The sequence below is a fragment of the Falco rusticolus genome, chromosome 5, assembly GCF_015220075.1.
Source record: "Falco rusticolus isolate bFalRus1 chromosome 5, bFalRus1.pri, whole genome shotgun sequence".
NCBI lineage: Eukaryota > Metazoa > Chordata > Aves > Falconiformes > Falconidae > Falco > Falco rusticolus.
In genome coordinates, this window is record NC_051191.1 from 46,650,933 (window position 1) to 46,663,461 (window position 12,529).

The following is a 12,529-nucleotide window of genomic DNA, read 5'->3' on the forward strand; positions in this document are numbered from 1 at the left end:
CAATTGCATGGACTTCCTCACTAACCTTTTGTTTTGATTTATTTTACATTTGGCTACCCTAGTTCTTTCAACAGGTTCATATGTTGATAAAAATTGGTTTGCTTTGATATGGAACTGTTATGAAGCTATTTGTCAAAAGTTACCTAAATCAATATTTAAATGTGGTGTGCTGCAAGGATGGTAGATGCTCGTTCAGTAAACCAACCCATTAGTTTATTAATTTAGTGGGTCTCACATCAACTTCATATGGCTTCAAATTCAGCTTTTTTCTCAAAAATCATTATTTGGTAATATAATTGACAATAATTACTTATTAGAAATAAAACTGTTTACTTTATCCTTAGTGATGTAGTGCACTAGTCTGAGAATTCTGTCACCTCTTCATGTCTTTGAATAGTACTTCAGCAGTATGAAGGTGACTGGAAACATTCAGGATAACCAGCTTGCCTGTATATTCTTATGCAAGTCTTTGGCTGATCCCATAAATACATTGGCTGCTGTAAAGTCCACATTAATGATAGATACTGCTTTTGAATGCAATCTGTGGTAATAATGACTGGAAGAGATTTTGTTGCTTTGTTCTGTTTCCTGGGCTGTGGCATTTAAGTCTTATTTCATGTTCAGTGCTGATTAGTGTTACTTCTTGCTCTGCTGATATCTAAGGTTTTGTCAAGTATCAAGGGATCTGAATATTTTTTTTCTTCCCCCCACTTCAGACCAATAAATGATCCTGAATTTTCCCACTGGAAACTGACAGGGCTGGGAAGTTTGAGCAGAAGTAGAGGAATTGGAATTTGCCCTACAGACTTCAAAAACCCTATCCAAGATTTATTGCATACCAAGCTTTTGAAAGCTGAATTCACCTTTGGCAAAACAAAGCTATTAATATTTTTCTTTTTTACCCTTAATTTCTGGTATATTCATTGCTATTGTCCTGTCTTCATCATGGGCTTTACCCAGTAGTTTAGAAAACAATGTTTATTACAACTTTTTATGTGTTGATACAACAGGTCTACCCTGAAACAGTAATTGCAGTATTTTTGCACTGATACTTGGAGACACTGAGCAGTTGTCACACGTGGTTTCACTTGTATTAGCCTTTGTTACTGATGCATATTGTGTTTGGACCTGTATATACTTCTGACAAATTGATTTCATTATGCAAAAAAATGCTAAGAATATTACTTTCACACTGGGAAATGAGCATGAAAAATCATCACCAGCATCAGTGAATGTAGTGAACTAGGTTGCTGAATAGATTCAGTTGAAAATTGGATCCTGGAAGAATAAAAAATTTTTACTTTAAATTGGACCATGTTCTGGGTGCCAGCTCAAGGGACAGAGGACACAATAGCTTGTTTACAGAAGCATAAGCTTATGCTATCTTAAACCATGTATGAATCTATTTGCAGTTTGTAATATTTATCTGAGAATTATCGCAAATAGCAATACTTACATGTCTTCTGCATGCTTGTTGCCAAACTTTGTCAAACTTCTCAGTAGATACTTAAAGTGATAAAGATACAAGTCAAGAAAATGTTTTTAATTAAAAATTCATTATTAAGCTTTTAATGCTCCTTTTATTTTGTTTTTCACGTTATTTCGTTGGCCAAAAGGAAGCTTATATGCTAACACTGTGTGATACAATACTTGCTATGTTTGCAGCTGCAAAATTCAGTTGATTCCTGAGTAAAATCTTTGGATACATAGAGGCATTGTTGATCCTCTTGAAAGAAGAAGAATAGTAAACTGTACTTTTGGTATGCGTGATCTTTAACTCACAATTTTATGTCATTTAAGAGTTTTATTGACATTTGCTTCCTTTTTCTGATACTTCTAGAATGCTGGTACTAGTATCTGTCCTATCTTTGATCTTGCAGAGATGAACAGGATACTACTATGTGGGGTTTTGTTTTCCTTTATTTTTCTTTTCTTTTCCTTTCCAACCCTACTTTTCTTAGAAAGTAGGGTTGGAAAATGCTTCTTACACTAGCTAGTCCTGCTTTTCTAAAGGAAGCTCTAACTTTCTCATAGATCAAGATACTTTGGAAGGAATAGTTTTCAGAGAGACTGTAGGAATTGGGGTTTGGGCAACAACAATTGCTGGAAAAAACAGTCAGGAAATGAGTTCTCCCTTTTGATGAAATACAAGTTTGGTAGAGAACATAGCTTGGAAAAAAATCCTTCAGTGGATGTTATTTTGAAAAGTTGCTCACAAAGGAGTGCTAAAATGAGAAAAGTTTGCTTTTGCACCTTACAAAACCAGAGTGCTAAGAAGCCTGTACTAACTGTCAATATCCAGCTGGGACACATGAGAGGATGTAGTTTCTATGAAGTGATAGCTGCATTAAGACCTTGAGAGTGCATCTTGTACTGCGATGGTGTGATCTCAGAAGGCAGGAGTAACCATCTCTGTAGTTTTGCTTTTAAGAAGAATAAATAGCTCCTTTACCCTGTGGAACAAAGAAAAACAAATGTGCCCAGTTTGCAGGCTTTGGATCTGTTCTTAAAGGAACTTAAAAAGCAGTCTAGTAAATCAAAGGCAAGCCAGTATCTTGATCTACAGAGAATCAAAGTCAGGGATACAAAGTCTTCAGAAACTGGTTCTTCATGTGTGGTTTATTTTCAAGCATTATTGCTTCATGAACTTGAGAAATGAGGGTTGAAGGACATTGCAGCTGTTCTTCTCACGCCACAAGGCAATGATAGACCCTGAACACTGAAGGCCTTCACAGCAGAATTTGCTTCCATTGTTGTTGTCCCATTTTGTTCTTTATTATTTTTCTCTTCCTAGCAAATCACCCATCTTGTCTCCCGTCATTCCATTCTGATGGCTGTGTTCATTGAAGGGTATAATTTTATACTCACTAGCTTTTTTCCTTCCTGGAAAAATGGCTGTGTTACTGGACCATAGAGGTTGTAGAGGCTGCATCCATAGAAGACCACATCTATGCTGATCTGGGATCCATGCGCATCTCTACCTGATTTTTTACATAATATCCTGCAAAATCTTTTATTATGAAGTTCCAGTCCAGCACTGTGATTCCAGATTCCAACATGCACATAGTACCAGGGACTTTTCCTCATGGTCACCCTTTTGCAATAACCTGTCTTGTTCAACCCCCTGCCAAATGTTTACTCTCCCAGAACAACTGCCTCTGATTTCAAATAACTACTGCTCCAGTCCAGAGGCCCGCTTTGTCATAAGGTCCAGCTTCGATGGGTTGTTTGAAGACTTTTAAAGAACAGTACTCCTAATGTGGAAAAAGCTGTCCTATTTGTAGTTCACAGGCATAAAAATACATACGTAACTTTTGATTTCTTCAGAGTGCATTGATACCACTGAATCGGCTAACCTTTTGTGTGCTATCTCATTTCATACGCAGCCTCCTTCATTGTGTGATGTCAGTACAATCTCAGTGTGCAACACTCATCCAGCAGCAAAAAAATGGGATTAGCAAGGATCAACCCATATTGTTCAGTGCAGTAGCAGAGAGAGCTATTGCACTGAATGTAGAATAACCAACAGTTTTGGTTTGGGTTTTCTTTGGAACACCATCAAATTATTTAGTGACCAGAAACCTATATGTAATTAAATCAGCTTTACAAATTATGTTCATCGTAATTGGCTTCTGGGTGAGGCAGCATCGCCAAAGCAGATGCATAAACCATAAATAGAGGGACCAGTGAAATGCCTGGTATACAGCTGAAGCCTTATGAAATGGGGACTGTATGAAGTATACTTTGGGCTAGTCTTTTATCTAAGTACAGAACCTTTTCATGGTCTCTAATGTTTTGACATGCAAAACTAATTAATTGGATTTTTTTGTTTATTTATCATTCTATCTTGATTGAAGCACACTAACAATGTGCTGTCTTGCTGTTTTAATTCTAGGTTCTACCTTAATACATGTATTCAGACTAATACTAAAAATACTAAATGATAATTTGTAGCAGTTGACCACTAAATTTGCCCCTGAAATTTTTTCCTTGCCAGTGACATACTAATGAAATTTGGCTAGAAGTAAAATCCAAATCATGCATATTTAAAGCCCGATTAACTGTAAAATTTATGCAAATACTTTAACTACATATGAATATGCTCTCTAATGAAAGCAAAAAATGTGGCTGTATTGTGTAATATTATAAAATACATTATTGCAAACAGCAAGCATGCTTTTAAGAATAATTACAAGTTATGTTCAAAAATACATCCATCTCTCTTGCATTAATATATAAGTAACTTGGAAAGCCATTCTGTATTGTCAGTTTCTGTTTTTACATATAGATATATATGCACATACATACTAAATTAAAGCAAGTGAGATTCTTATAGAAATGGCTTCATTAATTTCTAGAATAATACTGATCTCCATTTGGTCTTTTTTAGCTCAGTGATGTGATCATAGGATCCCGTCTCACAAACACTTGCATAATTTTTTTGTAATTTTACAGGTGTGAGTAATAATGGAAGAATCAGCTACAGTAAAGTGCGTAAGTGTTTTTTAGGTTTAAGGCCTTAATGACTAGCTAATACTCTGATAAGAGGAATGAATGTTTATAAAAATTGACAAATTGCAATACTGTCTCAGAACATCCACGTGTCTTTCTAGTTGTCATTTCATATCACTTTCAGTACAACTAAGAAACTCCCATTCCATCTGCTATGTGTGATTCCTTGAGTATGGAAGGAAAACTGTGTTACAATATATTTTTAAGACAGTGTTCTTGAACTGGAAATATGAACAAAGAAATACTTACTGGTAATAAATAAATATAATTTCTTTGTTGATACTGGAAGAAAGTATCAATATAAAACAAAGGGGGGGGGGGGGGAGAATCCCCAGATGTGCTAGTGCTCATTCTAGTGCTACAGATTACTGCAAATAACTGGCAGCTGTCACAGCTAAATATTGAACCTTGTACTGTCCCTTATACAGTACCGATGTACCCTTTTGTGCTGTGGCATACATAAATTTTTATTATTATTGTTTGATGTGGTTTCTCCATCCCATGTAAACTGCACAGCATAGTGTTCTTTCTTCCCTTCTGATTTAATTTGTTCTTCCCACAAAACCTGGAGGTTCTATTCATGTATAGAAGTGCTTATAAAATTCAGTGCCTGAAAGCATGCCGCAGAGGCCCATAGTCTTGGGCAGGGGTGTCCACTCGTAAGTGTTTTCCTTCACAGGCTGAACACAGGTTTGGCAGGAGAACATGATGTCTAGATGCAGAAGTGGACTGTGAATACACCAGATTTCTGCTAGTGTAGACTCACTGATAGATACATAGAGATTTGTTCTCAACTGGAATTCAGATGGTCTTGTTAAGTGCATAAAAGTAAAATACATGTAACTATGTTTGGTTGGCAGTGTGGCCTTGCAGATGCTTGTGTTGGGACCTACAGGGTAGTTGTGTATGGGGATGCAAGGATGGAGGCTACAGATCCTTGTGGATTGGCTACAGTGCTGACTCACATTGATTTAAAATATACCTGAAACAGTGTTCTGAAGGATTTGGTGTAGTGTGATGCCTTCTGGAGTTAACGCTTTTTAAAGGGAAGATTAGTAATTGATGGTGTGTCATGCATATATGATTGGAGGTATGGGACTACCAGGCTTATGTTCCAATATGTGTTCTGATGACCAAAAGTACTATCTTGAGAATTAGCTTTTAAACAGTATGAAATACATAAATCTAAAAGGCAGGTTTTTGACTTTGAGTATATTTCATTTGATTGTGATCTTTGCCTTGGTACCTAGACTGAAGGTAAAACCTCATTGTCTGTGAACTCAACTCTGAAGGGCTTTTTGTAGTGTTTTTTAGATGCCTTGATCTCATTTTTTGCCATGTGTATTATCTCTGGGTTTTGTAGTTTAAACAGGCTCCTTGGAAAAATTTGTCCTTTTTGTCCCAAATAATTATAATAATTAAAAAAAAATTACAGGACATTACAGGGCCATTTTAATTATTGAGGTATTACTTCATTTCTGGGAGAAACTTGAAGATGGTGTTTCTTTAGGTTTCTGTTGGCTTATTTCTTTAAACATGCTACCAATATTTTTGTCCTTTGTTTTCCAAGATGAAGAAGGTTTGCTCTGGACATGACTCCTATATTCAAATGGATTAATGCTGAGCAATGGGAGGAATCCCTTGAGGTTCTGCAAGTTTTTAATATTGTAATACTTAAGAATTTGAAGGTTTAATCTTATTACTTAATGAATAAATACAGTTTTAAGTGGTATTGAGTCGTTGCTGTATTTTTAGAGTGACAGTGTTTTCCTGGAGTCCAAGGGAACAACCCCATAAAATAATGTATAAATATACAGTATTGTATACAGTGCTCCTCATGAAGCTCCCTGAGTACAGATACAGCAAAAGTATAGCTGCTTTGGGTTGTTTAAATATTTCTTCTATGGGAGCCATCACCTGTGATTTTACTGAGTGGGTCTGACAGCCTTACAGCGGTGTAATTAAATACTGTACAGTGCAGCATACCAGCTCTAAAATTTCAAAAATTCACCTGCTTACATTCTAAAATTTCTAAAGAAATAAAGGGCTTCTTGACAACAGCTTCCTCAGGAAAGAAGTTTGTTCAAAATATTTTGTATTGCAAGTCCAAAAAAAATCGGTCTTTATTGCCAACAGACATGTAAAAATTGAGTAATCGTTAATAGAGCATACATTCAGATTAGTTAAATGAATGTGTGGTAGATGATGCCAAAATATGATTAAGCTATACAACAGTAGCATTTGAGACAGTCAATGTAAATAATTTTAAAAGGTTATTGTGATGAATCACAAGCTTCATGAATGCAAGGCTGTTTAGAGAATGAATATTTAGTTTCATGTGTGTAGAGTTCTGATACTTCCCCATTCTCTATCAAAATGGAAAAGAAAAAAAATTTGAAACAAAAAGCCCAAGCAACCTTGGAAGGTGTCTGGAGCAAGGATGAGGTCAAAGTGGGTGGAAAAGAAAAAACTGCGTAGAGTTCTGCCCTGTAAAAAATAGTAGCTGATTCTGAGGGCGTTTAGTGAGATTTTGTTATAGTTGAGCTGGTCCAGTGTCGAGCTGCAGTTAAAAGTGGTGAATGAGGTTCTGCCTCCACCCTTATGTCAGCATCCATATGCTCTGCATGCCCTGTGATGATCTAGTTCAAATACCTAAATCAAAATTACATTTCTCTTTTGCAGGGGAAGGACCTAAACCACTTTTTTGGTAGCAGCAGTGAATTGTGTCAGGCTTGCTGTTGCACGAAAAGTTCATCCTTACTTAGAGTATGGAGCATGCCTGGGTTCAGTCTCCATTATATACCCAAATCAGAGATCATAAATGTTGTCTCTGATATCTGTTTTATTTTGATTAGAAAAAACTCCTCTTGTGTACTTTATATAAAATTAAAACGTGTATTTATGTATTTGTATGGTTTCCATGTCCAGAATGGATAGTAGTTACTGCAAGAAAATGTATTGTTCAGAGTTATTCAGCTCTATCAGAGATGCTTGATTTAAGAGAAAATGTCACCATGTATGACAGGTGATTTTGATTCTTTATTAAAGCTAGCTGAAGCAAATACCATTCCAAAATTTAGACAGTAAAATATGAAAGCCAGCTTGGTCTTTTTGTCACATTATAGGGATACTCACGGGACATAAGGAAAAGAGGTAGTTGAATGTGTGATATTACGTATTCATGAAATGTGTTTTAAAATGCATTTACATTCCTAATGAAAACACTTTATTTCTTTAATCCACCAGCTGACTGATGTGTGACAGTATGTCAGTTGCTGAGGCCTTGCGTAGAAATGCCAGGCAATTCTGCAGGCTCTCTGGAGCTCAGATTAAGTAAATCTAGCACAGGAGAGAAGGTGATATTATGGCTCTTTGTTAAGATAGATGGACAAAGGAAAGGAATATTGGGGATTTACTGAAAAATTGCTTACCTTGGGAATAATTTCAGGTCAGGGTTTGTGGTTAATTTAAATGGCACTTAGAGGAGACATCTTTATAACATCATAAAATAGTTGGTTTTAACTAATTCATCAGACAGACTTCTTGGTTATATAGGCTATTGTTCTACTTGACTCGGCAGTTCTCATAATTAGGAAATAAAAAAATCAGTTCCACTTAGGTTCAAGCATAAATTTCTGTCACTTCACAATTGAAAGATTTCAGCACCTCCTTTGAGTTACTTTCAGTTCTTATATATTAGTTAGCATTGGTGTTGGCATTATTTCCAAATTTAGCAAAGCAGTGGTACCTTACTGGGTACTGTATTTTCTTAAAATATATGTGTGCGTTCTAAAACAGATCAGCAACATGGTCTAGCAACTCTTACAACATTGGTAAGCCAGGCTGGTTGTATTGTAAACAGTATTTTCTTTGAATAATGCTGTTGTATTTATTTTGCATTATGCCAATAATAACGGACGTTTGAATGACAGGATGAGAGAAATACAAGAAAATTATCTACATGAAATAAACTGGCAGCTCAGCATTTGCCAAACTTGAAAATCAAGTAACACAACAGTGCATAGTCACTATACGTTGCCCAATTTTAAATCTCACTGAAGATGCATACGTAAGCAAGAGAACATGAACATGGCATTAAAAGAAAAAGTGTATGTTTGTGTGTATGTGTTACGTAGATATAAAAAATAGTGGGACACATTTAAGAAGTGTTCAGGGGCATTGAAAAGAAAACTGGAGTGTTCATCCTGTACACTGGTAGAGTATTTATAAATATTCTCATTCAGAATGTTTGAGTTGACTTTTTTTAACATTTAAAGACTAGCTTTGCGTGATAGTTTAGTAGATTGCATAGGATCCGTAAGAATTGAAATGGCAGTGCTTGAGAGATGACTCAAAAATGAAGTGATTTTGTAGTCTATTAAAGAGAATATAGTAACAACTGACCAAATACAATTAAAAAAGAACCTCTGAGAAGTCTCTTTTTCAGCTTGCTTTCCATATTTACAAGTTTTACCAGTTTGACATTAGAGATTGTTGAGCAGGGTGAGGACAGAGAACTAGAGATAAATAGTTAACAAGGCCCTTACTGAAGCGGTTGGGCCAGCATGAGCCAACACAAGAGAACTTCCCAGATGCTGCAGAAGTCTTGTGCCATAAGGGTGGCTGGAGTTCTGCCTGTCTGTTCTCCAGTCTCTCAGGATGACATTTGAGGGCAAGTCTCAGATTAGAGCCCAAAATATAACACCATTTCCCCAGAGTACTATACCGGTTTCTAGTTCAGAGACTTCCTGAACAAGGCAAGTCTCTGTGCAGTTCGCAACGCTGAGCAGATTTCTCGTTCAGTCTCCCCTTGAGTCTTGCAAGCTTCTGATAGTTGTAACATCCTGTGGTGAGGAGTTTCTATAGACTGCATGGTGTGAAGAACCACTTCCATGTGCACCCTGCCACGGCTGGCTTTTTCAGTGACCCTCACTCTTGTGCTGGAGGAGGTAGGTGATGCATGCAGTTGCTCCTAGGTGCCCTATTCGTCCCTCCTACAAGTCTGTGGGTCGTATCGTACTTCTGCAGTTTTAATCTATTTAAGAGAAGATGACCAGAACTGTGCCTGGTACTCAAAATGCAGTAGATCCATATGCTTTCATAGTGATTTTCTGGTGGTTTTCTACTCCCCTCTTGATTTCTATAATTCATTTTGTCTGTGGCTGAATATTAAACCAATAGCACCATGAAATACCTACTGTACTACTGGAATCATCTCCATGTCAGCTAAGCCTTTGAGTGGTTACTGAATTATATTTACCAAGTACAGCGACACTAACATAAGTGTTAGTGAGTTTTGTATAGGGAAACATTTTTTTAAAGACAAACCAAACCTATAATCACAGAAATAAAATTACAAGAAGCAGTTCATATACACATGTAGTAAAGGCATTTAACTTTTACAGTCTGACTCATCTTACTCAAGACCAAATAGTTGCACTAAATTCACACCTTAAAAACTGCAGCGTTACCCTTTAAATCTAGTGATTCAGGGCATTAATAATCCTGAAAAAAAATGAATTCTTTAAGTCAGTTAAATGAAACTAACTTTGGAAGAAGTACTTAAGGACCTTCAGACAGAGGGAGTTAAATACTTTTTTCAAAAGCACTTTCTTTAAATCTTGTGTCGTAAATGCACAAAAATAAAGTCTTGTAAATTCATTTGCAGCAAGAGTTTGCTTGATCATTTTCAGTATTTGTTCCAGCTCTTAGCCGTTATTGTCACATTGCAGGGAGGAGGCAGCACACAATGCAAATTCATGTGAATGTTTCTTTAAAAGTTTCTAGTGTAGGACAATGTAAACTTAACTGTATAGAACAAAAATACTTTTCCAGACTGTAAGCCTATATGTTATACCATCATAAAATGCCATATGATTGCTCCTTTTTGTAAATTAACATGTACTAGGATTTTAAAAAACATTTGTAAGCAAGTACTATTAATACTTCTCTTACTCAGAAGTATACTCGTAACCTGAGAGTTTTTGTAACCTTCATTTCATTGTCTGACAGTAGTTAGGCCTGTCCTACTACACGACCTAAATTATTGTTGCTAAATTTTATAATGGGCTCCATAATTTAGAACAGCACTTACGACAGTGCAGAAAGGTAATAGGTGCCTATGATAGCAAAAGTTATTTCTGTAAAATCGAATTGTATTATGTCAACCATTTGTCTTTCATTTTTATATAAATATGCTGTTTACTTATTAATGTGCTCTGTGATTATCCTTATATTTGAGCTGAACTTTTCATGTGTTGGGATATTTTAGGAATTTTGTTTTAAACTGTAAAATATGTGCAAATCAACCTGTACCACAAGGAAAAGAAATCTTTTAAACAATGATCTCTGTTCCTGACACCGTCATGTTAGTGATTAACATAAAAATTAATCTCTTATTTAGTTACGCAGTGTATTCCTAAAAGTTCGCCTTTTTTAAATGCTACACAGTTCATGGAGATTAATTTTAGCATGAGTAGACAAAAGCCATAACATATGTCAACTGTGCTCAGTGAATGCACCAACAGTCCACATGTGTGTATACACTTCAGTGTGGGTAGTGGTACTGGAGTCCTCAGCGACTGCGAACGTGAAGAGGCGGTTGTGGGTGGCTGGGGTGGCTGAGGCGTGTGCTGTCACACTCACAGAGTTTTGCTTTCAGCTCTGTGGCCCTGCCCCTTTCCTGTGCTGCTTCTGGTGCTTCTCTGACCACTGTTGAGATGCATGCTGGCATCTTCACTTTCTTATTAGGATGAGAAAAATAATGTTTACTTTGATGTAGAATTTGCTTTTTAGTGTGTGAGACAATAATCTTGCCATGGTAGATGCATTTTCAGTTACCAAGCGTCAGTCTGTCCGAGCACTTTGCTCAGGATTTAAGTTACCCTCCAGAGTTGTAAGGCTATTGACACTAGTGGTGGAGTTAAAATACTTGAGTGATTTTTAGCAGTACGTTTCCATACTCACAAAAAACCCCAACCCTGACAACTTCTTCCAAGATTCATTATTAGAGCTTCAAAACAAAATGAAAAACTGAGGGACTTTGGCTTTGCTTGATGTAGCAGGGCTCGGTCAAAGGGAGCAAGTTTTTACTTCCCCGGGTTTCCCAGAAAAAAGCATCTCTTCAAGTTGGCTCTCCTTTTTAATAAATTAGTTTTAGAAACAGTTAAAATTATGCAAAGTTACATGCTTAATATATATTATTTAGTGCTTATATAAGGAATATAAATGAAGTAATAATTTAAAAATTATGCAAACTAGCCACCAACACCTACCAGGCATCATAGTAATAACTGGTAACTCTCAAAAGAACAAATTATGTACTCATTGGATATTTCAATTTTCAGTGTTAACATTCATTTGTTCAGCGCTGTGTGTAAACTCAGTGTGAGGTTTTTAGTCTAGAAAATAGATCAAATTGAAATTAAAGATCAATAAGAAAGTTGAAAAGCAGAAAGCAGATTTTAATATATAAAAAGCAAAACCAGTAAGTTGTGCTGTACGTGAACCTGTTTCCTGTCATGTGGAAGTAGCAATAGATCCCATTTAAAAATTGATGAGGAATTTTCTGCCTGCTGCCCTAGGGTATAAATCTGCTGTTGGAGACACACAAGGAAGCTGATACCATTCTTAAATCAAACGGGATGATGCAATCTGTTAGAAACAGAGATAAGTATTTGGGACAGAAATGTGCAGATTTTTGAAGGTGAAGACATTGATCATACTTCATGAACATTTACATGGATGTATGGTGTATTTTTCTTTGTGTTCACCCACTTTGAAGCTGTGGTTATGAAGGATGCTAATTGAAAGATGCAGGCAGGTTCTTAACGGTGCTGATGTGTGCTTTCACATTCTGTTTTTTTCCTGAAGCATTTTTTTGCCTTTATTTTTTTCCTGCAGCATCTGAGTTAGTGGTGGGGGATTTTTGTCTTACTGTGTTTTTCATGTTTATATATGCAAAAATTCCTTGCATAAATTTTTTTTTAAATCGCTGGCCTGTCCCTGGGTAGCTCGC

The 12,529-nt window shown here is 36.3% G+C and overlaps 1 protein-coding gene across 4 annotated transcripts in view; it reads left to right on the forward strand.

Moving 5' to 3' along the window:
* CDK17 (cyclin dependent kinase 17) overlaps positions 1–12,529 on the forward strand; it is a 96,769-nt gene that overhangs the window by 38,610 nt on the left and 45,630 nt on the right. For 2 of the 4 annotated variants that reach the window (XM_037389704.1, XM_037389705.1), the window contains exon 3: positions 4,456–4,494. The exons of 1 other annotated variant lie outside the window; for it this stretch is intronic. In XM_037389704.1, coding sequence (XP_037245601.1) covers positions 4,456–4,494 — 39 coding nt within the window. Of the gene's footprint in view, positions 1–4,455; positions 4,495–12,529 lie in introns of those variants that run through there. One more of the 4 variants, XM_037389708.1, reaches the window with a different exon arrangement.